Source organism: Enhydra lutris, unplaced genomic scaffold, assembly GCF_002288905.1.
Source record: "Enhydra lutris kenyoni isolate GAN:26980312 unplaced genomic scaffold, ASM228890v2 scaffoldscaffold4, whole genome shotgun sequence".
Taxonomy (NCBI): Eukaryota; Metazoa; Chordata; class Mammalia; order Carnivora; family Mustelidae; genus Enhydra; species Enhydra lutris.
In genome coordinates, this window is record NW_019154088.1 from 17,212,878 (window position 1) to 17,238,136 (window position 25,259).

A 25,259-nucleotide genomic window follows, 5' to 3' on the forward strand; every position below is an offset into this window, starting at 1 on the left:
ACAGGAAAGTATCTTTGTTCTGGCTATGTTGAAAATAAATATTAAGTACCAAATATATGGTTTTCTTCTCTACCATGGTGCCCCACGTCTTTATGCTAACCTATAATACTTTTCAACATAGCCACAGTTCAAGGGATGTTCAAATACTTTGCTTATCTTTTTAAAGAGTCACTTACTACTTTTGAAGAAAGTTTCTGTTGAATAGTCTCATCTTTAACATTTCCACTCTCATTTAGTTCTTGAAATCTATCTTCATCCTGAAATAATTTCACATTTTAAGTAAAAACCGTTCAAATCAATAAACTCTTTAAGAAAAATGCTTTATAAAGCTTTAGAGTAATGAAAAATGGGGAAGTAATTTTTAAAATTCTAATACTAGACTAAAGTCAGTCTTAAAAAGGAAATCTCATTTCTCACATGCTACAACATAGCTAACTTTATTATTCATCAGTGGGGGCATATCTGTTCATGTCCATTCTTTGGATTTGTGTTTACTATCCCATTTTAATTAATTCTATTTTTAAAATGAATACATAATTGAAAAGAAATACAAAAGGGTTTTTATATTTCAGATAATTTGGAAAATATTTTCAACAGAAAGCTTAGTATGAATTTCATAAATATATTCCCTGTCCTGTAATACTATACACACCTGTCAATAAGGTTAAAAGTATAAAAATTTAAAAGAAAATCCTAAGTAATTTCTTAACCAATATCCTCCTTTAGAGTGGAAATTATATCTAATATTTTTAAGTATAAGGATGGAACCAATTATATGGTTAAGTGCAAATAATAAATCTGCTACATGTTCTCGATAACTGAACAGAGATGCACTCACAAGTCCTTTAGGTCGATTACTAAGTTATCTAACATATTATTCATTTCTAGTCTCTGGCCTAAAGCACATTTGCCAGTTTAATTTCTACCTATTGACCCATTTTACAAAAACTATGATCCAACAAAAATGAGTTATTCAAATGAGTTACCTGGGATGTTGTTCACTATCCTGACACAACCAGATTCTACTGATTCTTTAAAGTCTATTCCAAAGATTGTCTCTAACCTACTCCAAACCCAAAGGGACTTGTCCCTCCTTTCAACACCAACCACACCTAAGCAAGTACTAGGTGTATACGCATCTACATTACTATATAGCAACCTTCCTAAGGCCACTGTGTTTACTCAATGTATCATTCACAGAAACTTATTTTACACATAACAGGCCTCCAATAAGAGTCAGTTAGATGAATAAACAATAAAAATACTCCAAGCAGAATACAAACTTTCTGCCTATTAGAGAAAATAAATTAACTTTTTTTTTCTTCTTCAAGATTCTCCTGGCTAGCAGCACAAATTACCTAGACCACACCATTCAAATCTAAAAAAACTTGACAAAGAGACTAAACAATAATAATAAAAATTAGGGAGAAAGTTTCTTACTAGAAGAAACCAACATAAAATCAAGTTCTACCTCTACACAGTACCTCATGACGAAAATTATAAAAATAGACATTAATGAAGTTAACTATAACTTCATTACTAACTATTATTAACTATTACACTAACTATACATATCCTGGACAAAAATGAATACTTCTGAGTAATTTATGATCTAATAACAGAGTCATAAAAAGTACTTATCAGAATGTAAGAAAATTAATTTCTTTTTTTTAAAAGATTTTATTTATTTATTTGACAGATAGAGATCCCAAGTAGGCAGAGAGGCAGGCAGAGAGAGAGAGAAGCAGGCTCCCCTGCTGAGCAGAGAGCCTGACGTGGGCTCCATCCCAGGACCCTGAGATCATGACCTGAGCCAAAGGCAGAGGATTTAACCCACTGAGCCACCCAGCACCCTGAAAACTCATTTCTTAATGGGAACATTTGCTATAATAGTTTACAAATAAAGCCTGAAAAAATACCTCAAAATATAAAGACTCAGAATTTGAGTCGCCTCTATGAGATTGACTGGTGTTTAATTGCTTATTATCTTGTCTCTTTTGCAAATTCTGTCTTCTTTCTGAGGAAGTACTATGTCCTCGGCATCTGAATCCAACCTAAGTAAGCACCAAAAGAAAAAAATATATTATTTAATGAACATTTTACTGAAGTATAACATACTTATAGAAAAGTACACAAAAGTATACAACTCGATGAATTTTCATAAAGTGCACAATTTACTATAGAAGTTTTGTTAAAGAGCTTTTGACAAGATCATCTTAAGGGAAATAAAAAATGTGATAATGCAAGTTACTTCCCTCCTCCCCTCCACCTCATACATGAACGTTTAACCAGCTTTACTTGTAATAGCCAAAAACTGGAAACAACTCAGATGTCCTTAATTGGGAAAATAGTTAAACTTACTGGGGTACATCCCTACTACTGAACAACAGTCAGCCGCCCAATGGAACAAACTTGATGTACTCAATAATCTGGATGAATCCCCAGAAAGCCATGCAAGTGAGGAAGCCAATCCTAAAAGTACTGTATGAGTTCATTTATAAAACATTCTTCCAATGACAAATTATAGAAAGGGGGAACAGATCAGTGGATTCTAGGGGTTAACGAGAGGCTGGCCAGAAGAGGAAAGGAATGTGGCTATAAAACAGAAACATGAGGGATTCCTGCAGTGATGGCTGTTCTTCCTTGTGTCAATGTCAATATCCAGGTTGTGACATTGGACTACAGTTTTGCAAGATGTTCTCATTGGAAGAAACTGCACAGTACCCTATTAAACTATTATAAGTCTTCTAACATCTGTGGTTTTATTTTTTAAAAAAACAATTCCTAGGAAAGGTTAAAAATTAAAACTTATTTCCAAGAAAATAGATTTAGAACAAAATTTTCATTCAATCTATAAATTATCCTATTAATAAATCTGTGAAATGTTCAATGGTCATAAGGGCAAGATTTGTAAGAATCTTAAGACATTTCAAGATCCTCCTCTTAAGTACCCAATGCGGCTAACATGAAATACCTCTCTTAACCAGGACACCTAGAAGATGTGAAAAGTATAATCTTCATTACCAGTTACCCCCAAATTCTAACAATAAATAGAACCTGAAGCAGATCTAGAACAGAAGGTGCTAATATACATGTTTTTGATTATGCACACAAAGACATGAAAACCACCTAGCAATTCCCATACTAAGTAATTGGTCTAAAAAGACTTGCTGATAAGGAATAGAATTTTTTTTAAGAAACAGAATTTTTATACTCTTTTGGGAGGCAGGTTACATGGCAGAATAATAAGCCAGAGAAGACGGTCATACACCAAATTTAATTCTTCCTTAGAGTACGCACTGTGACAACTGGGCTACTCCCTATAATTAGATACCCAACAGTTTCTTAATTTCAAATATTCTTCCAGATACTCAACAGTTTCTTAATTTTAAATATCTACCTCATTTTAAAATAGGCTCAAAAACATAGATAGAGATATGGACAGAGGAATACACACACGATGAAACAAATCTCAGTAAAATGTTAGCTAGCCTCTAACTGGTAGCTGTATGAATGAATGTTCTCTATAAAAATACTTCAACTTCACTATTTTAGCAATTTTTTTTTTTTAATTTTATTTTATTTATTTATTTGACAGAGAGAGATCACAAGCAGGCAGAGAGGCAGGCAGAGAGAGAGGTAGAAGCAGGCTCTCTGCTGAGCAGAGAGCCCGATGCGGGGCTCGATCCCAGGACCCTGGGATCATGACCTGAGCCGAAGGCAGCGGCGCAACCCGCTGAGCCACCCAGGCGCCCCCTATTTTAGCAATTTTTGTAAAATGTTTTAAAAATAGGTCCATGAAAAAAGGCTCATACAAGACTGGTAAAACAAATGCAATTTTAATGTCTAGGTAATAAAGAAACAAATTAATTCACATAAATTATTAACACTGAAGTGAGTACTCATATTCAAGCCCCAAGACAGGTATGACCAAAAAGCAAGAGAATAATTCCTGAGCACAACTCTGCATTTCTGTGGACAGTCACCATGACAAAAAAGTAAATGTAAACCTGCTCTCCAAAAGCATTAAAATTATATCCAAAAATAAACCCTGTTGTAAATCATTTACTAAATACGTATTAATGTTGCTACAAACACTAAAGCAATTAAAAAAAAACAAATGGAACTTGATTTCTTATACTTGGGAGACAAAAGCTCCAGGATTAAATTAAAACCCCCAAACTAATGTCCCAACAAAGCTCATGAGAACTAAATTTGCACGTATACCAATTACCTCCTAAAAAGATGACTCAAAAATAAGAAGACATAGAGTTTTTTGCATAGGAAGATGCCACATCACAAAGGTAATCCACCCTCCCTAAGTTGATAGATTAATTTAATGATTAATACAGAACAAAACAGAAATTCTAGAACTAGATTTCAATATACCTGGGAATTTAATAGATGATGAAAGTGGTTAATATCAAATCAGTGAAAAGATGGACTTTTCAATGAATGGTGCTGGAGATTTGGGTAGCCACTTGGAATATATGAAGTGGAACTATATTTCACACCATGCACAACAAAAACCCAAATGGAATAAAGATTTAATATAAAAAATAAGAATAAAAACACACTAGTGGAAAACAGGTAATTCCTTTATAACCTTAGAGTAAGGACTTGGCATTAAAACTCAGAAGCCATTTTAAAAAACAAAAACAAAAAACAATAAATTCAATATATAAACTTCTTAATGCTATTTAAAACATAAACTGGTATATGGCAATAATAGTGAGCAAAGTCAAAAATAAAAATGAAAGCCTAGCAAAATATTTGTAACTCATATTACAAACTAAAGGCTCCCAAGAGCTTGATGGAGAAACTGATTTTAAAAATATACCAAAAAAAAAAAAAAAAAAAAAAAAAAAGGGCAAAAGATACTATCAGACAAGTTAACAAAAAAATAAGAACAGCCCATAAATACGTGGGAAGATGCTCAACAACATTCATACACCATTTCCACCTAATTGGCACAAATCCAAAATCCTGAAAACACATGATTTCTGAAGCTATATGGAAAAAGGCACTTGCCACATTATTGTTGAGACTTAAGTGGTAGGGTTGGCCGATACAATCAAATAACAGAAGTGGCTTTACCTTTTCACTCAGCAGTCCCTTACCTAGGAATTTACTGCTATACACATACATTTCTAAATGATACTGCAGTATGTCTACAATAGCAACAAATTACAAACAACTCAAATGTCCGTGAATAGGAAGACTACAGAAATCAACAAGTATATCCATACTCCAAAAATTACGAGTTATTTTTTAAAAACTGTGGAAGCCCTGTGATACTATAGAAAATGTTTTCAAGATACACTGTTAAGTGATGAAAGCAGAGCACAGACCAGAGTGGATAAAACATAAGATACACAACTGTATTTACTTAGAATGACATGAAGAAACTCTGGGAAAACACATAAGAAACTACTCAAATTGGGACAGATATAGGGAAGATAAGACAAGGGGAGAGAGTGAAAATGAGATTTTTTTTCATCATATAATCTTTTTCATCTCTTCTATTTTTCAACCAATTCACAAAATAAAACCATTTTTGAAAATTTAAGTTTTTAGATTCTGTAGATTATTTAAAATTAAGGTTATGACAGGTTATAGGAAGAACCTGTCTGTTCAAGTGTTAAAACATAGTAAAAATATTAAAAATCACAAGGAAAACAGCATGGTACAGGTACCAAATTCTAATAAATGGAATAAAACAGCCCAGAAACAGCACCTAAGATGTAAGAAATTAGCAAATGAGAGAAAAGAATGGATTATGATTTTCAAACAGCTGGTTAACTACTTTGAAAATCTACATCATTGTATCATGCATCAAAATAAATTTCAGATAAAAAGTTCTTGCAACATTATCCTATAAAAAGGTAGTGGAAAATACAAGTGAATATGTCATTTCTAAAATACTTTCTAAGCCTAAAAACAATCAGAAACTGCAAAAGGGGAAAATATTTTGACTTAACAGAAAAAAAAAAATTCTGCACATCACAAATCAAACACATACTTCAGAATAAGTATTAACAACACATCAGAAGTAGAAAACACATTATTCAACATCTGGCTCCAGTTCTTTTGGAATGAAGAGAGATACAAAATAAGCAAAACCTAATATATTACATGTATTTGCATAATTTTTTATTGTTCTTTTATTATTCTTCACCAGTTTGGAGGCTCAATAGCTGTACTACTTCCTCTCCAGTGGGCCACAGATACCAAAAGTCTAACAAGTTACAATTTCAACATAAAATTTTAGCACTTAGCTAAACATTTAATAGATTCTGTTTATCTCATCTGTATAAACAATTCTTGTTTTAGCTCTTTTGTTTCTAATCAAATAAAGCTAGACTGCCTCTCATGGGTGCCACAAACAATGACTCATTTTTGCAATAACCATAGGGGAAAGGGCATTATTCTGCTTGTCTTCCTGACAGTCTAATTAATGTTAGGGAGCAGCTGACGTCCTTCATTTCAAGGAAGCAAATGAGCAGGCAAGTATTTGGCCTATTTAATCCATTAGTAACTTAACTCCTATTTCAGTTCATCCACAGATCTATTCAGATGATACTTTTAATACCTTAACTAGATTTAAGGAATCCAGGAAGGCTATCTAAAACTTGAAAAGGAAAAAACGCTGACCAACAAACAAATCCCTGATTTCACAATCAACCGACTCAAGATTACTGGGAATCCATGGCGGTGTATAACCTGCTCAGCTGTATGGCAGCTAGATATTGTTCCCCAAAAGCAGGAAGCCACCCGTCCAGCTACATTACAGCATGAGGCAGCAACTACTACGGCCCTGCAACAAGCACCGAGCGCATAGCTTATGGTGTTTATGGTCTAGTAAAGACACATGAACAAGGCCACGGTCCTCAAGTTCAAAGAATCAGTATTTGTGGCATTAAAATGTTTTTAAATTTTTTATATGGATAAGAAAAAGTCACGGCAGATGAAGCAGGATTGGAGGATATTCTTTTTGAAAACTATGAAATATGCAAATCTATTTCTTAAATACAATATAGTAGAAAATAGCACAATATACACCTATATACACATCACCTATAACCAAGATTTTCATTTTGTCTCATTAAATAATAACTTTACTGGCTAGGCCATTTTAAAGTTACAGATGTCATGGTATTTTATGATTATGTAATACAATATGCATCTTCAAAAATTAAGGACACTGGGACACCTGGGTGGCTGAGTTGGTTAAGCTGTTGCCTTCCGCTCAGGGCATGATCCCACTGGGATCAAGTCCCACACTGCGTTCCTTGCTCAACAGGGATACTACTTCTCTCTCTGCCTCTCCCTGCCACTCTGTGTGCTTGTGCGTGCTCTCTCTCTCTGACAAATAAATAAATAAATAAAATCTTAAAAAAAAAATTAAGGATATTGCCCTTCAAGACCACTATACCATTTATAATAATTCAAGTTTCTCCAACCTAAATCAAATTACCTGTGAATTATTTCTTTGTTCCGTCTGCCTTCCACCTCTAGAAAATGTCTGATTTTTTTCCATCCAAGGTTTTTTCTGAGTTGCCTGGCAAGTTACATTGGACCAATTTACACTACCTGTAACCAATGAGATTAAAAATATGATTTATTTATGAAAGATGCCAAAACCTAAATTATCCCTTAACTTTGTAAATTGAAAGTCAGTTACTATAAACACAAAACTGGAAATTTCTCTACAAAATTTAAGTGGTATTCCAATTCTTAGTAATAGAAGTGCCATCTTGCAGAATACCCCAATTTCTCAACGGAGAAATTTTCTCAAGTTTTATCAGCCCAACTGTACTTTCAAAGTAAGGTGAATCTCTTTGGAAGATTTCTAATTTTTTTCTTCAGTATCAGCAGGCTTCATGCTTGAAAGCAAAGCTCTGACATGGACAAAGAAGAAAGTATAGCAAAAACACTATGCAGAAAATAAGTACCTGTACATATAGATGATTCCACATGCTAAAAATAAAAACAAAAAAGACAATTATTTTCCGCTTAAGAGTCAATACCATATGCCTTGCAACATGTTTCATAACTTAGTCTAGTGTGAAGCATGCTTATTTACAATCTGAGAAAAACACTTCTCCATATGTATTTTTCATATTAATATACAAAATACATTTTAATCCAGTCTATAACTACAGGAATTGTTAATGAAAATAGATACTTAAGCTTGAGAGAAGATACAAAGATAATACTGACATAGGTGACCAATAAAGGAATCAAAGCAATGTTACATACATTCACGGTGCTAGAATCGGGATTTCTCAAAGCCCCTGCTGCCGGCTGGTTGTTGCTGTGTTTGGGACTGCAGTAGCCACTATCACTGTCAATGTCAGCTTCACTAGCCCCCTGCTCACTGGAGGATTCCGCAGTCGGGTGGGACGCTCGTCTCCTCCTGCCTTTGGACTTCCAGAGCATCGTGGCAGAGCTCTCCGAGAGAGATTTGTTAGCAATATCTGATGGGAAATCTATAAAGCAAGGAAGGTGTGACATCTATTTGTGAGGACCAAACTGATAAATTCTTGTTAAATTATCATTAAGGTCATTAAGAAAATAAAGATATCTAACTTTGTAAATGAAGAAAAGTAAAAATTTGGGGTGGGAAGATCATCAAAAGGTAAGATGTTCCTGACAAGCTGGTTTATGACATGTATTTATTATGACAAGAGAATAAAATATTTGTATAAATATTAAAACAAACCACCCTTACCCATTTCAGAAAAATAAGAATACCAATCTTTTTGAAGTCCACTGCATACCCTCTCTTCCACTACATCCTCTTCCTCCCCCAGAAGTCACCTCCACATGGAATTCTGTGTTTATCATTTCCTCACTTTTTAAAATACTTTTTTCATGGATTTTTCTATTACTAAAACATAAATCATGTAATTTTACAGTTTTCACTTTATAAAAATGAAATTATACTGTCCATTTTCTTTTGTGACCTGCTTCCCAGTGTGCCACACCCCCTCAACATTAGTTTTGGGATTCTAATGCATGTGGCTGTAATTCATTAATGTCACTGGAATCTAGAATGCCTATGTATGATGAACATACCACACAGTACTTATCCTTTGTTACCACTGATGGGACACCTGGGACTGTTTTGGGGTTTTGCATTATTAAATAATACTGTTAGGCCTTATGGGATACACATACTCAACTTTACTTGGTAATGCCAAATCACTTTCAGGCAAACTGCTTAAAACAGTTTACAACCCGAAAGAAGATATAAATATCCACAGTGATCCATATAGTCACCAAATGCTTGATACTGTCTGCTAGGCTATAATTTCTGTCAATTGTTAGATATAAAAAGATGGCTCATTTTGAGTTTTGTCTTTTCTTGCCTAATCATGAGGTTTGGTATCTTTTCTAATGCTTTTAGCTACTACTGTTTTCTCTTCTGTGAAATACTTAATTTTATTTTTGGATTGTTTAACTTCTGCCTATTTTTCTACTAAGTTGTCTATTTTTCAATTTCAGAAATTATAATCAAAAGACATTTAAAAAACTCTTGCAATGTCCTCCTATCCTAACAAATAACAATTTTCCTTTTTCTATATTTCTTCCCATAACTTTTACACAGCATCAATACAATTTTGAGTTGGGCTATTTAATATTATGTATATGTTCTTCAAAATTATAATGTGAGAAGGCTCCATATTATTCCACTGAGTGAATGTTCTACACTTCTCTTGTCACCTGTTACTAAACATTAGGAAGCTTTCAGTGTGCTGCTGCAATTTGGATCTTTTTCAAACAGTCCTTTTTCTTTCTAGGGAAATATATCCATTTTAGATATAGTAACAGGAGAAGGACAATTGGGTCAAAGGAAAGATTCCTATAGTCCCACCACACTGTTTCAGCCCCCTGGTGCTGTGTCCCAAGGCCCTGAGAACAAGGTGGGATCATTTTCTTATTCATTCATATGAATTTTTCATGTCTTCATACTAATACTTTATTAGTGACAGGCATCGTAAAAATCGTTTCCAAATTTGTGGCTTATTCTTTCACTCACTTTTGATAGAATTTATTTCAGAAATAGTTCTCTCCTTGCAGTCATAAAGATATCTGCTTATATTTTCTTCTACTGTGGTTTTCCCATTTGTCCTTAATCCACCTAAAAAGATTTACATGGGGTGTAAATTAGGTATCCGTAATGCTATCTCTGTTATTTTCCACGTGTTTCCACATACATGTGAATCTGCTTCTGGGTCCCCTGTTCTAACTTTTGTATAGTGCATTTTTTATATAAGCCTACAAGAAGTAAGATAGTTTAATAGGTCTTGATATTTAGAAAAAAAGTTCTTTTCTTTTCAGACAAATGATCCTTTTAGAATTAGTTTATCAAGTTCCCAAAAAATTCCTATTAAAATTTTGATTAGAACTGCACTGAATCTACAGACTGAGTACTGACATGGGGAAAATGACATTTGCAGTATCAAATCGTCCTATACGAATAGGATATCTAGTTGTTGTTGTTTTTTTTAAATGTCCTACCATAAAGTTAAGATTTTCTACATAAATGTCTGGTACATCTTTTGCAAAGTTCATTCCCAGAAACTTATATATTTCTTGCTATTATAAATGACACCTTTTCTCAAATTTTGTTTGTAACACACGTTGAACCACGTTTTAATTAGCGAACCAGCAACTGGTTTGTGGAAAGCCTTGTTGTGCTGTTGAGGGCACAGCCTGAAGCAGCCCAGCCCTAGCCTCTTGGTCCCCGGGGTGCTCACAGACTCACGGTCAGCACGGTACAAGCCCCAACAGAGAGAGGCCTCCGCACCAGAGAACCCCCAGCAACTCAGACCAGCCCCCGGAAGGCCAGCCCGAGAGATCTGCTGCAGGAAACCAGCACCGTCCTGGGCACTGGGCGCCGACACGGTCCCAACAGAGACGGGCAGCACTCAGACCACTGACACGCGCCGCATGTGGGGTGGGCAGCTGCCCCCGCAGGGACGGCCACAAGCTGCCACGGAAGGTAAGGAGGCCCTGGAAGAGCAGGGGGCACGGCCCGGGGGCTGCCGGGACCGGTGAGAGGGGCCTCCGTACAGACGCAGTGCCACCTGACCTCCTCGGGACGTGTAGACCTCCCAGGACAGTAACCGCCAGGCCCCACTCCAGCACTGTCACTCAGATCCCAGAGGGTTCCGGAGTCCCTGACTGTCCCAGCTCGAACATCCCCGGACCAAGAGCCCTGACATCTGTCAGGTGCTCAGGCTCCCAGCCCAGAAGCCTGAGAGGCTGTCTTGGCCACCCCGGTGCAACTGCCCCTGCCCCGCGTCCACTCAGCCAACCTCCCCAGGGGGAACCAGCCACGGCCAGAGGTAGAGAAAGGCCAGCCCGGGGGCCTAGATGGCTTGGTGGGTTGAAGTGAAACACACTTTTGTATATTATACCTAGTATTCTTGTTAAGCTCATTAAATACAAGCTTATGTTCAAGAATAACAACTTGTTACAAGTTCCTTTAAGTTCTAATATTTCAGTCTATCTGTGACTGATACCAATTAATCCTCAGAAATTAAAAACAAATTAAACAAAAATACTAATAGAATGTAAAATTCTCAGAATTTGAAAAAAACTAAAGGGTAGGAATACTGATAAAAGGTATTATCTTCTAATCAAATTTTACCTTCATTTTCATTTTCTTTTCACTTCTATCAAAGCATAGTTGACATACAATATTACATTAGTTCTAAGTGTACAACATAGTGATGCTGCAAGCGTCTATACATTACGCTTTGCTCACCACAAGTGTAGCTACCATCAGTTTACTCCCAACCCTCTGGCAACCATCAATTTTTGTTCTCTGTGTTTATGGGCCTATTTCTGCAGGGGGTCCCCCCACCCCTTTTTAAAGATTCCACATATAAGATTTTAAGATTCCATCTGACTTATTTCACTTAGCATTATAGCTTCTGGGTCCACCCATGTTGTTGCAAATGGCAAGATTTTATCCTTTTTTATGCTTGTGTAATATTCCATTGTATATACACGCCACATCTTCTTTATCCATTCTCCGTTCATTTACTTATGGACATTTGGATTGCTTCCTTATCTGGGCTATTGTAAATAATGGCACAATGAACATAGGAGTGAATATATCTTTTCAAATGAGTGTTTTCATTTTGGGGAGTAAAATACCCAGTAATGAAATTATTGGATCACTTGGTATTTCTAGTTCTAGTTTTTTGAGGAATGTCCACACTGTTTTCCATAGCAGCTGCACCAATTTACATTTCCAATACATGAGGGTTCTTTTTTCTTCACATCCTCACAAACACTTGTTATTTCTTGTCTTTTTTATTCTAGCCACACTAACAGGGGTAAGGTGATATACTGTTGCGGTTTGGTTTATATTTCCCTGATTAGTGATGTTGAGCATCTTTTCATGTGTCTGCTGGCCTTCTGTAGATCTTCTTTGGAAAAATGTTTGTTCAGATCCTCTGGCCAATTTAAATTGGATTATCTGGGGGTTTTTTTGGTACTGAGTAAATATTTTAGATATTGACCCTTATTGGATATACCATTTGCAAATATCTTATCCCATTCAGTAGGCTGCCTTTTTGCTTTGCTAATGGATCATCTATTCATTTTCTAATTCTTATGCTTCAGAAGATTGTCTTTGTGGTCACTAAATGAGCAAACTAAAGAAGTAAGGATTTTTAAAAGCAGTCCCAGGGTTTAAAGCATGTAGAAGTAAGTCACTATAACTAGGAATGACCAAAACATAGAAAACTTTGTAATGTATTACATTGTGATTCTTTTCTATAGCTTCTCCAAGCATTTGTTAGTCCATTAATCTCACTGCTTTAGGATTACAAACTACACACAATGACTGTACCAGCAACAAGACTGTTTTTCAATGGATTCCCAGATCCTCTTACTCCTAATGGATCTAAGCAATTGCAAAAAAAAACAAAAAAAAAAAAAAAAAAAAAACAAAAACAAAAAACAAAAACCTGAATTTATATCACAAACGAAAAGGTGCAACCCAAATAAAAGAAAGTATGCACCGCCAAATTTATTTTAAGTCAGAGTGGAAACTACAGAGGGGTAAAAGTAAATGTGCCTTTGAGCAGATCTAATTCTTGGCCTTGGATCATTAACAAAAATTTTTACTAGCATCAGTGACGATGGGTGAAGAGAGAGTTATCTATCTACTCTGTAGCCATTAAGCTGAGATCAGAGATACAAACTAGAGTTTAATGATATAAACTGGAAAATATTAATTTTTATCTATTACCAGAATGAAGCTTCCTTAAAATTTATATATAGTCTTCTAATAAACTCTGGACAAAAAATATCCAACTAGTCCAAAATTCTTACTTGCTTGATAGGATATATGTGCCACTCATGTTTGTTTCAGATCTATGCTAAAATGTGGCACAGAAAACTTGCCAAGTTATTTCTATAAAGATATTATATAACATTAGAGTATTTTATAAAGAGTTTTAAACTATTTATAAAAACATACAATTTTGATTTCTGCCAAAATGAGTCCTCAAATTCTTACAATGTCTGCAATATTCCATCTCTGATTTCTGAACTGCTCCGCTACTACTCAGGAATAAGGACACCTCAAATCCTCCTCAAAATTGCACATTAGCCAGCAAACAAGCTGAAAGAACATTATGGATATGGACTGCTTTTATCCTTCCTAGAGAATTTCACAAAGTGGCAGGATAAATGAAAGGATGAAAGTCTAGAATCCTGAAACGTGGTACAGCCCACAATTATAAAATCAATTACTGAAAACAGATGAAAATCAATGATGTATACATAAACACTCTTGCTTACCAGTTTGTTGTGAAGCATCTACCAGAAGCACAATTTTTGATCGATTATCAGGACCTGCTGCATTTGTCTCTTTCTGAGTAGCTACATTTTTCACCAGTGGCCTTTTGCTTTTTATGTGCTGTTGTAAAAGCTGTTGCTGATTTAAGCACACACACACAAAAATAATAATTTAAAATCCTACTCAGTGTACTACATTATAAAATACATATCCACTATGAAACACACCTGAATGTATGCTCTAAATTAGTGGCTCCCAACCCATGGGGAAAGAGGGTTACTGTGTTAGGAATTCATGACATTATCTGCATTTAATTATACATTAAATGATATATTATAGATACACATTTTAATACTATTTTCAAATAACTATTAACACTACTATGACTAATAAACTATTAACATACTTTATATTACTTGTACTTCATATTTTCTCAATAAATAATTAATAAATGATAGAAGTATAACATGTCATATCAGGGTTTGTAAATTTTTATTTAGAAGGGTTCTAAAAAGGTAGTACTAAAAAGGTACTAAAAAGGGTACTTAAAAAGTAGCTCATCCAGGAGATAAATTTTCCTTTCATGATAGTAAGAAAATCCAAAAAATTTCTGCTTTAGAGCTTAAAAACAAAATATAAAAAAGTTGAGCCTTTCCTTCATTTTTTAAAACAGGAGTATTCATCACTTAATAGCAATTTATACAACAGAATTCTGAATTTAACTTCCTAAAGTGAAGTGCCGGAAAGGCACTCTGAAAAATCATGTTTCTTTAGCATCTGAAAGTTATATTTTACTATATTATTTCCCATAATTGTTTCTTTACATTCTCCAGAGGTCCCAAAACAATTTCCCTTGACCTAGTCTTTCGATGAACAAAGACTAAAAGCTTTTTATTTTTATTTTTATTTTTTTTTAAAGATTTTATTTATTTATTTGACAGAGAGAGAGATCACAAGTAGGCAGAGAGGCAGTCAGAGAGAGAGGAGGAAGCAGGCTCCCCGCTGAGCAGAGAGCCCGATGCGGGCCTCGATCCCAGGACCCTGGGACCATGACCCGAGCCGAGGGCAGAGGCTTTAACCAACTGAGCCACCCAGGCGCCCGACTAAAAGCTTTTTAAAGCAAGCTGGCTGCATGTTTGTATTTTAATTTATAAAAAGTATGCCAAAAAACATCAAAGATTTTTCACTGAAGAAACTAGGCTAATGGAATCTACGAAATCATCAACTCCTTCATGATAGAACCGTAAGATGCATTTAGGAAATCACTCTGCCTTCTATTAGCTCAAAACTGCTGAGAAGAAACATGTTTTTCTTTTTACTTGCTTTGCATTAAGGCCTCAATATAAAAGTAACCTTTTAGTTAAGAAATAGTTACCTAGAATAAACCTTAAATCTCTTGTGTTTTCAAGGCCTTTGTGTCCCCCCCCCCTTTTTTAAACTTAGTCAAAAGGCTGATCTTAAGAGTGGTTTCACACATTTATCTTTCATTTTCTTCAGCTCAAGGAGACCTTGTATTCATATAATATAGTAAAGCAACACTTGAATAATAAAGTGCTATTGCTACTAAAAATTCACAGAATAGCAACAATGAAGTTGAAGGGATTGAATGAATCACAAATGTCCTCCATAGCATCTCCTGCTGATTTCTGAGGACTGAAATATATGAAGTGCATTAGTCATTCAACACCACTGGCATAGGATCCAAACTACCACTTAAAAATACTGGTGTCACTATGCAATTTTTATCATTAAATTAAAACAATTTGGAAATACCTATGTATAATGATTATGTAAAACTCTCAAGGAACCTGAAGATGGCTGTAAATCATATCATCAATTAAGAATAAGGCACAATAAAAAACAGGAAAAATTATTTTATAAATGCTCTATCCTTTACTATTTTATAACAGTGAATGGAATGTGATAGTAAATTCAGCATGAAAGCTAATCAATACAAGTAGCAAATTACTTCCATTATTATTAACAACAGAAATATCAAACATAAAAGCCAATCAAAATAAGTTACTTACTTTCGGTACAACTGGTCCTCTGTTACTGTTTCTGCTTCGATGACTGGACAATGGGAAGACCTGTCCAAGCTGATTTGGACGCTCAGTGCATTCTGTGGTTATAGTATTTACAGTATTTGCAGCCTGAAAGGTGTTGGAGTAAGGTGTAGGAAAAGGATGATAGAATCCCATAACTTGGGCACATGGTGCTGGCATCAGCTGATAATACGTATACTCTGTAGAAACAGGTGGCTGAGCAGATATAATGGGGTAGGCAAGGTATGGTCCAGCAGGGTTTGGATTGGGCTGTTGCCATCGTATATCATTGTTATATAATGGAAACTGTCTGTTAAAATCAAATAAACAAAGAACAAATCTATTGAGAAGTCTGAAAATAATGCTGAAGCAAAATTTCTTAATGCATTTTAATTTTTAAAAAGTGCAGAAAGGTGCCTTCATAATAAAAAGGAGATAAAATTATCACCTTATTTCTTTGCTGTAATTAGAGATTATTATATACATGTAGTAACAACTTAAATGACAGTATAAAGGAATTCAACCTGATCTACTGCATTGCAAAATTTTAAAAGTACATATCATTCTTATTTATAACTCTCTCCTCAACCTCCTCAAGGTATTTCTGCCTTGAAGTTAAACCCCTAGCTGCTGGATCTGTAAACAAAGGAATCCAAAGTTCCCATCCAATGCTAACCACTGTGATGGCCTCTGCAAAAGCAGGGTAAAGTGAACACTGTGTAAGGTGACCATTACAATGGGTGATTTGATTCTTCCACTTCTCAGTCTTCAGTTCAGTCCCAGGGCCTCCTACTCTTCTCCTGTACTCCCGGAACCATCTGGCCAAGTCAAGCTCTTTTCCTGGCTCCCCTCCTTGACAATGGAAGCAGGTTCCAAGTCCAAGGGAAAGAAAGAAGAGGCAAGCCTAACACTGCCATCCTGTCTCTAGCATTAGAGCCTTTCCTAGTGCAATTCCTATGCAGCATCAGCAAGACTCTTCCTGTCTCAGCAGTCCTTACAAAAGGTTGCTGCTGAAGAATGAGGGGTCATGGGGAGCTGGAGCATTGAGCTTTTCCTCACTAATCCCACAGCAAAGCACAATGGAAAAATGCTCACTGTCATAATTTTAAAAAAATAATTTTAATCCACTGGCTGGTTTACTCATGAATTCTCAAAGATTATTTAGTATGGTAAGAAAAATTAATTGAGGGGCGCCTGGGTGGCTCAGTGGGTTAAGCCTCTGCCTTCGGCTCAGGTCATGATCTCAGGGTCCTGGGATGGAGCCCCACATCAGGCTCTCTGTTCATCAGGGAGCCTGCTTTCCCCTCTCTCTGCCTTCCTCTCTGACTGCTTGTGATCTCTCTCTCTTTCTCTGTTAAATAAATAAATAAAATATTTTAAAAAATTAATTGTACTTTATACTAGGCCATTTTGTCAAATACAAAAATAATAGTATTATTAAATTTGGTTTTTAAGTTGCTTTAAACATAGCCCGATATAGGTCAAAATTTTTTGACATTATGCGAACTTCAACTGAGAAGGATCCCTTACTCTTTGTCCAATCCTGAAAACTACAGGGTTTTAGAAATTATTAACCTGAATAGTTCATATTTCATACTTCACGGTCTCATATCTCTTACATCGAAAATATCTGAAAGAATGTGCCTTGGAACACTAGTGTGCCACACCATGGCTTACACAGGGGTGCAGAAATACTGACTGTCTTTGCTTTTGTGGGGCTGGGCAGAGGCTAGAGCTCACCTGCCTCATCCATTTATCCCAGATGCTAGAGAAGTATTTTCTATGTATGTTACTTGTGAAAGGCTGAAATTACTTTATACAGCACATTAAAAAAAATACTTTAATACAGCAGCAACACGAACTACACTAACAAAGCACTAATCACTCAGATAGTCTAAGCAGCGTAAAATAGGCTATCATGACCATCACAAGTTACACCCTAACCACCAGGTCACATATTATCTGAACTGCAAGCATTTTGCTAAATCACCCTGTGACTATAGCACAGAAGCTAAATTTAAACTAGAATCAGAGCCCAGAAATATATGTTAACCATAAACGCTTCAATGTTAAGGACTATCCCTTGGTATTTTCTTCTTACGCCTAACTGTCCTGGAAATTATGATTAAATACCTAAACTTAAAAAAGGGTTTCCATTCACCACTTTCTGAATATTCATTCCTCCCTTTGTATCAACTTATTTCAAAGTAATTTTAATGACTTACTGCAGGAGTCAAAAAACTTTTCCTCTTAGAAAGAATGAGAAAATAACCCATGTTAACAATTAAAATTTCTACTTCATTTGGTTTTATTTACTTCTCTTAAAAAAAGAGAAATGGCTAATGTTTAATATTTAAAATGGAGGGTTGCCTGGCTGGCTCAGTTGGTGGACCATGGGACTCTTAATATCAAGCTTGCAAACTGAAGCCCCATGTTGGCTGTAGTGATAATAATAATAATAATAATAATAAACCTGAAAAAAGAAAAAGTTACAAAAGGAAAAAATGAAGAAGTATGTCTTGCCCATTTCTGTTCCTTACCCACCCCCTACAAAAAAGAAAATAATAATAAACAAATTACCTATTGGACTGGTTTTCCTGCACAAATGGATAACAAGTAATCAGGTAGCTGGGAATTGGAGTTGGTTCTACACCAGAAACATTTCCATTATCATTTGGGAGTGCCATCGGGATCATAAATGTATCAGGATTCTTCTTCTGGGGAATAAATGGCTCTACCTCAGCTGACAGCTTGACATTCTTCAAAGAGAAAGTAAACCACACATTTAATAAAGGAGCAAAAAACTTAATACAGATCCACAGTTTAACAATGGAAGAGACAGGGCTTACACATAGTAATTAGATATCCTTAGTATTAGAAAACATCCAAAAGAACAGCAATGTCAAATTAAAATAACTAAATATGATTATTAAGGCAAAGCCGTCAAATAAAAGAGGGAAAGGTTTATCAAAAGTTATTGCATTTTTTTAAGTTATTGCATTTTAACGAAATCATTTCTTACATAACCAAAGCTGTTAAAACAATCAAGAGTACAAGGAAGTAGACTTGAGTCCAAAAATAAAGCTGGTAGTAAGAAATCTAGCTCTTCAGACAAAACAATGCTTTTAACTAATTTTGTTAGGAGGGAAAGTCATTAAACAGAGTTCTGAAGGATAATCACTTTATATTTATTTGACTAGTCTAAAAAACAGTCTATTTCTATCCATTTCAGGAAATTAGGTAAGTATAGTTTAATTAAAAGGAAGGAAAGTGTCCAAGATTAATGAAAAAAAATACCTAACATATGAGCAAGAAACTTCTGGTTCACAAACTAGTAAAAAAAAAAAATGAGTACTTCAGTTTCCCAGTAGACAACTTGAGTAAACTAAAGTAATCCAGAATATGTACTCCCATTTTAGTATTTAGTATCTTTTCTCACAAAAAAATCTACAGAAGTTTAAAAGATATATTTAAAAAACTAAAGTATTTTTGGATGCACATGTGGGTGATGAAACTATAAAGAAAAATAAGAAAGATCTGGGATAAAAGTCAGGATAGGAATTACTCATATGAAATTACTCATGTGAAAGAGAGTTGTGATGACGAGGGCATCTAGAGAGATTATGAGGGCCTGACAATGTTCTATATCTTAACTTGCGTGATAATTACAAGGAATCCACCTTATAATTCATTCAGCTATATACTATTTTTATGCAGTTTTCCTTCTGTTTTTAACAACAAATTCTTGAAATTTAATTACAAAAAAAAATTTATAGGCACATTCTGCAAAGGTAGAATGTTTAAAACCACATAAACACCACAATCTAAAAAGGTATTATACACTTTTTCAGAAAACAGTAAATGAAATGCAATCCAATGTTTCAATCTTTCAAATCAATTACCTCAAAGCAATAGTCCTAACTAGAACTTGTGCCCAACAAACCCAGTAGGATGGCATTTATTGGAAGTTCTGAGCAAGGCAGAGTTCCCAGAATAAATATCAGGCATGTTTCTCACAAAGGTAATCAGTAACAAATGCACCAAAATCTGAAGATAAAATCTAAAGATTTGATATGCTTAATAAATAGCCTTTATTCAGATAAATTATTGTCTATAAAGAGCCTCCTGGAAATATTTAGAATACTTACAAAGAAGTGGGAAGAGAAGAAATCTGAACTATTTATAGCAGTATTAATTCAATATCCTTCCTACCTGATTAAACTTTGAAATCTACTTTTATACTATTAACCAAATATGAAACAGAGATAGTACTTGCATTTACTAATACAGTATCTGTGACCTGAAGCTCGTTTCTTGAATTTTAACCTTGAAGGCAAAAACTCCTTCAAATGCTAATAGCCTAAGTCCGTAATTTTCACCGCGATAGTCAACAGAACTCAAAAATCATTTATGTAAAGTATAAAATATTAATCTAATAAATGCTTCCTCAGGAGGAAATTAGGGGAAAAGGTAGATTTTCAACAATAATGCACAGATAATGGAAACTTGTTTTTATAGTTCATGCATAGGCATAAAAAAAGGGAAAACGTAAATCACATTTTAACTATACTGAAAATTTAATTTGTAGTATATCTTTGAAAAATCTCAAGTCTTTCCTAACATATGAGTACTCTCTGAACAGTTTTATAGATCTGTATAGAAGGCATTAGGACAAAAAACAAACAAAAAAAGGCATTAGGAATTTTTAAATGCAAGGAATATGATTACATCAAATTTCCATATTAAAAGGAAACAATACTAATATAAAGAAATGAAATGATTTAAAGATAATAAGTTTCATGATACCTCTCTGCCAAATAGTACCAACTCATAAATTACTTTGGAAACAAATTCAACTTCTTGCTCAAGTCAAAAGTTGCAACAAGTTTTTATACTTTGTTTCATTTCACTTTGTAAGAGTTTTATGAACTTAGGCAACTCATGGTCAAAAAAGTATCACACACAATTTATAACTGATATCTGTACATATATACATTATATACCCTTAAATATCAAAGTTTGTAATATTTCTATTCTAAGTGCAATTCTAGATATCAGAGTTCAACAATAAAACTCACAAACGCTGAAGTTATCCTTTGTTTTTAGTAAAAAAGAGAAGCTGCTAGAGTCAACAGCTGCGCAAACAGAAGATGTCACTAGTAGGAACAGACTGGCAAACTTTCTCCTACAGTTACAACTCTGCTATGGTCTTAAAAGTTGTTGTTGTGACTTTGAGGACTTCAGTATCATACATTAAAATGAAGCATGTGCTATTCTCGGGCCTAAAAAGTAAAGTTAAATCCCAAATTATTCTTAAAATTCTACATAATAAAGCCCATATAGACAATATGTTAAGTAACAAGTTCTGGCAATATTTTAATTATATTAGTATAGAAATCAAATGTTGTCCTACATAGTAGACAACAAAACATTATAAAAAAATTAGGCTAGTTACTTCATACAAGGATATTCCTTAGTTTGAATTTTTTGGTCTACTTTTGACAAGATCTATTTTTTTAGGAATAGGAAATTTTATAGCAGAGTTGTCTCCTTAAAGTAAACATAAATATAAAGTAAGTCTAAACTACACAAAGTCTAACTATTCCTGTACCACTATTTGCTTAAAAAAAAATCTATATAGTAAAATTATCTTTATCTTTCAGATATTATTTCAGAATTTTACAAATGAGTGAAAAAATTATAATAATCCCAAAACCTGTATGGGGGAAAAAAAATAAGCAGTTTCACATTCCTTTTAAATTTAGCATATATTAGGGGCGCCTGGGTGGCTCAGTGGGTTAGGCCGCTGCCTTCGGCTCGGGTCATGATCTCAGGGTCCTTGGATTGAGCCCCATATCGGGCCCTCTGCTCAGCAGGAAGCCTGCTTCCCTCTCACTCTCTCTGCCTGCCTCTCTGCCTGCTTGTGATCTCTGTCAAATGGATAAGTGAAATCTTAAAAAAAAAAAAAAATTAGCATATATTAAAATCATAATAATAAACCTTCTTTGATGTGAATAATCTAGAAAACCCAAGAATTTATCAGAACATGAAAATATAAAAGCCTTTTTTAAAAGAGTAGATTAAACAAATGCACTCAGATCACTGAAAGCCTACATAAATTCAACAAATATGCAATGAGTACATGTTCTGGGAAAAGTGCTGTACTAGACTGGTTTAAGGAAAATGGACAAACATTACTATGAAGCACCCAATGGCAGGAAACGCACACTAAACTCCTCTGGGATAGAACCTCCAGAAGAGTGCAAATAATTTTTCCAGATTAAGCAACAGAATAAAACACCCACTTAAAATCAAAACTGAAGTAGAACATAATAAGGCATTCTCCCACAGTGAAATTTCAGTATGTACCACACACCTACAGAAAAAATATGACCATGGAAATCCTCTACATCCTTTCTATATTAAGGTAAAAATATAATATATCAAACATTAAGGTATTTTATATCTAATGGGCAAAGAAAAATAAATGTCTTCCAAAGGAAAAAATGAGTAATGCTTAAGAGATACCCGCTGGCTATATTGCTTTTGACTGGAAGGACTTCTATGGAAAGTAAACACTTGACAAATCAATTGCAGTAGTTATATATGTAAGTTTTACAAGACTTCAGAAAACACTGAGGAAAAAAAGACACAAAATATTGAACTAAGACTGTCCACTTGATTTACTATTCAAATCTCTTCCTCTTTTCTTAATACAGACTACACCTAATCCTATTTAAAACCTGATGGTACTTTTCTAAAAATCAGCTCTCTAAATTTAATACTGGTTTTTGGATTACCTAATTTATTAATTTCTGGTTTTATATTTCTTTTCCTCTCTTGCTTTGATACCTTTTCCCTGCTAACTTCTAACCCTGGACACTTTATTTACCTTTTAAAATATTTAATAATGAAAGCATTTCTAACTATGCATTTGCCTCAGAGTATAGCTTCAGCCACATCCCATAGGTTTTCATATGTATTACTTTTTTTTTTTTTTAAGATTTTATTTATTTGACAGAGAGAGACACAGTGACAGAGGGAGCACAATCAGGCAGAATGGGAGAGGGAGAAGCAGGCTACCCGCCGAGCAGGGAGCCCCATGCGGTGCTCAATCCCAGAACCTGATCATGACCAGAGCCGAAGGCAGATGTTTAATGACTGAGCCACCCAGAGACCCCTTCATGTGTATTACTACTTCAATAACCCATAATTCTACTTTTTAATTTCCTCTTGATTGAGGGCTTAGGGAAAAATGGTCTTTTTAAATTTCCAAAGGTCAGGGTGCTTGGGTGGCTCAGTTGCTTGAGTGTCAGACTCTTGGTTTTGGCTCAGGTCATGGTCTTGGGGGCCTGGGATCCAGCACCACATTGGGCTCCCCACTCAATGAGGAATCTGCTTCCCCCTCTCTCCTTCTTCCCTGCTCCCCCTACTCTCTCCTTGTCAAATAAGGAAATCTAAAAAAATAATAATAATAAAGTTAAATTTCCAAAGGTTACTTTACTTTCCTTTTGATTATAAAAGTATTTTTTAAAACCTGTTAAAATAAATCATTTACTTATATTCATTAAGGCCAATTACAAGTAGTACTGAATAATAAATGTTTTATAGTAACTTATTTAGAATATATTTAGTTTGCAACGCTGATACTATTTGAAGTTTATCAGTTATTTAAAGGAAAGAATTATAAACCAGGTGATTTTGTATCTTTATTGGTGAATAGCACTTTGCAAAAGGTTATGTGTATTTGTTATGTTTGCTTTTCTAAGAGTTAAAGACACTGATGATCAACAGTTTTGTAAATTCTTTTTTTTTTTAACATTTATTTTAATAAACATTTTTTATTTAAATTCAATTAAAATATAATGTATTATTGGTTTCAGAGGTACAGGCCTGTGAATCATTGGTCTTATCTAATACCCAGTGCTCATTACATCACATGCCCCTCCTTAATGTCCATCACCCAGTTACCCCATCCCCCCACCCCCACCGGCAACCCTCAGTCTGTTTCCTATGATTAAGAGTCTCTTGTGGTTTGTCTCCCCCTCTGGTTTTTGACTTGTTTTATTTTTTCCTCTCTTCCCCTATGATCTTCTGTTTTGTTTCCTAAATTCCATGTATCAGTGAAGTCATATGATAATTGTCTTTCTCTGACTTATTTCACTTAGCATAGTACCTTCTAGTTCCACCCATGTCATTGCAAGATTTCATTTTTGATGGCTGTGTAATATTCCAATGTGTGGGGGGGAGGTGTGTGTGTGTGCACACAACTTCTTTATCCATTCATCTGTCACTGGGCTCTTTTCAGTTTGGCTACTGTGGACATTGCTGCTATAAACACTGGGGGGCAAGGCCCCTTCGGATCACTACATTTGCATCTTTGGGCTAAAACCCAATAGTGCAGTTGCTGGGTTGTAGGGAAGCTCTATTTTCAACTTTTTGAGGAACCTCCATACTGTTTTCCAGAGAGGCTGCACCAGCTTGCATTCCCACCAAGAGTGTAGGAGGGTTCCCCTTTCTCCACATCCTTGCCAATATCTGTACTTTACTGATTTGTTAATTTTAGCAATTCTGAATAGTGTAAGGTGGTATCACACCATGGTTTTGATTTATATTTCCCCGATGCCCAGAACTTATCTAGGGATGCCTGGGTGGCTCAGTTGGTTAAGCATCTGCCTTTGGCTCAGGTCATGATCCCAGAGTCCCGGGATCAAGTACCACATCCAGCTTCTCCCTCTGCCTGCTGGCCTGCTGCTCCCACTGCTTGTGTGCTCTCTCTCGCGTGCGCTCTCTCTCTCCAAGAAATAAATAAATACAACCTTTAAATGAACTTATCTGATGTTAATGTACTAAAAATTAAGCCAACATTGAAATTATTTGATAATACAAAAGACACTGTAAACTTCAAGTGTTTTGTCACTTCTAAGGCCATTGTTCATTTAAAAAAAAAAAATCTCAAAACACGGCCTTAAATTTCTTAAAAATAGAAACATTAAGCCTTTATAAACAAATAAACTCTGTGATTTATTTTTCACATCCCTTTACACCAACATTTTTCCCATCAAGGACAAAAAAAAAAGAAAAAAAAAAGCATTATACCAAGTAATAACTGTTCTTAGACCATCTAACTCTGGCAATTAAAATTAAATTACTTGTTTTGATTTATTGCTAAAAGAAAATACTCCTGAGATCCTCTTTTGGTTATAACATTATTTCCAACAGTCCCTATTGCAATTATATTATCTAGGATGTATTCCCAGTAACTTACTTTTTATTAACCTTATCAACATATATACAATCTATCTTTTTATCAAAGTTTTTTTTTTTTTTTTTAAGAGCACTATGAATACCTCAGGCAAAACACACTCAGGTTTCTTTGTTTGTTT

At 34.8% G+C, this 25,259-nt stretch overlaps 1 protein-coding gene across 2 annotated transcripts in view; it reads right to left on the minus strand.

Annotated features, from left to right (window-relative positions):
* The window catches only part of LOC111161761 (SECIS binding protein 2 like), a 58,220-nt gene that overhangs the window by 30,426 nt on the left and 2,535 nt on the right, over nucleotides 1-25,259 (minus strand). Inside the window, exons 2-9 of one of the 2 annotated variants that reach the window (XM_022525693.1) lie at nucleotides 18,454-18,632; nucleotides 15,859-16,183; nucleotides 13,831-13,966; nucleotides 8,263-8,492; nucleotides 7,956-7,980; nucleotides 7,478-7,593; nucleotides 1,920-2,054; nucleotides 177-257 (exon numbers count right to left, since the gene is read on the minus strand). In XM_022525693.1, the coding sequence (XP_022381401.1) occupies nucleotides 177-257; nucleotides 1,920-2,054; nucleotides 7,478-7,593; nucleotides 7,956-7,980; nucleotides 8,263-8,492; nucleotides 13,831-13,966; nucleotides 15,859-16,183; nucleotides 18,454-18,632 (1,227 nt within the window). The remainder of the gene's footprint in view (nucleotides 1-176; nucleotides 258-1,919; nucleotides 2,055-7,477; nucleotides 7,594-7,955; nucleotides 7,981-8,262; nucleotides 8,493-13,830; nucleotides 13,967-15,858; nucleotides 16,184-18,453; nucleotides 18,633-25,259) is intronic. The other variant, XM_022525702.1, reaches the window with a different exon arrangement.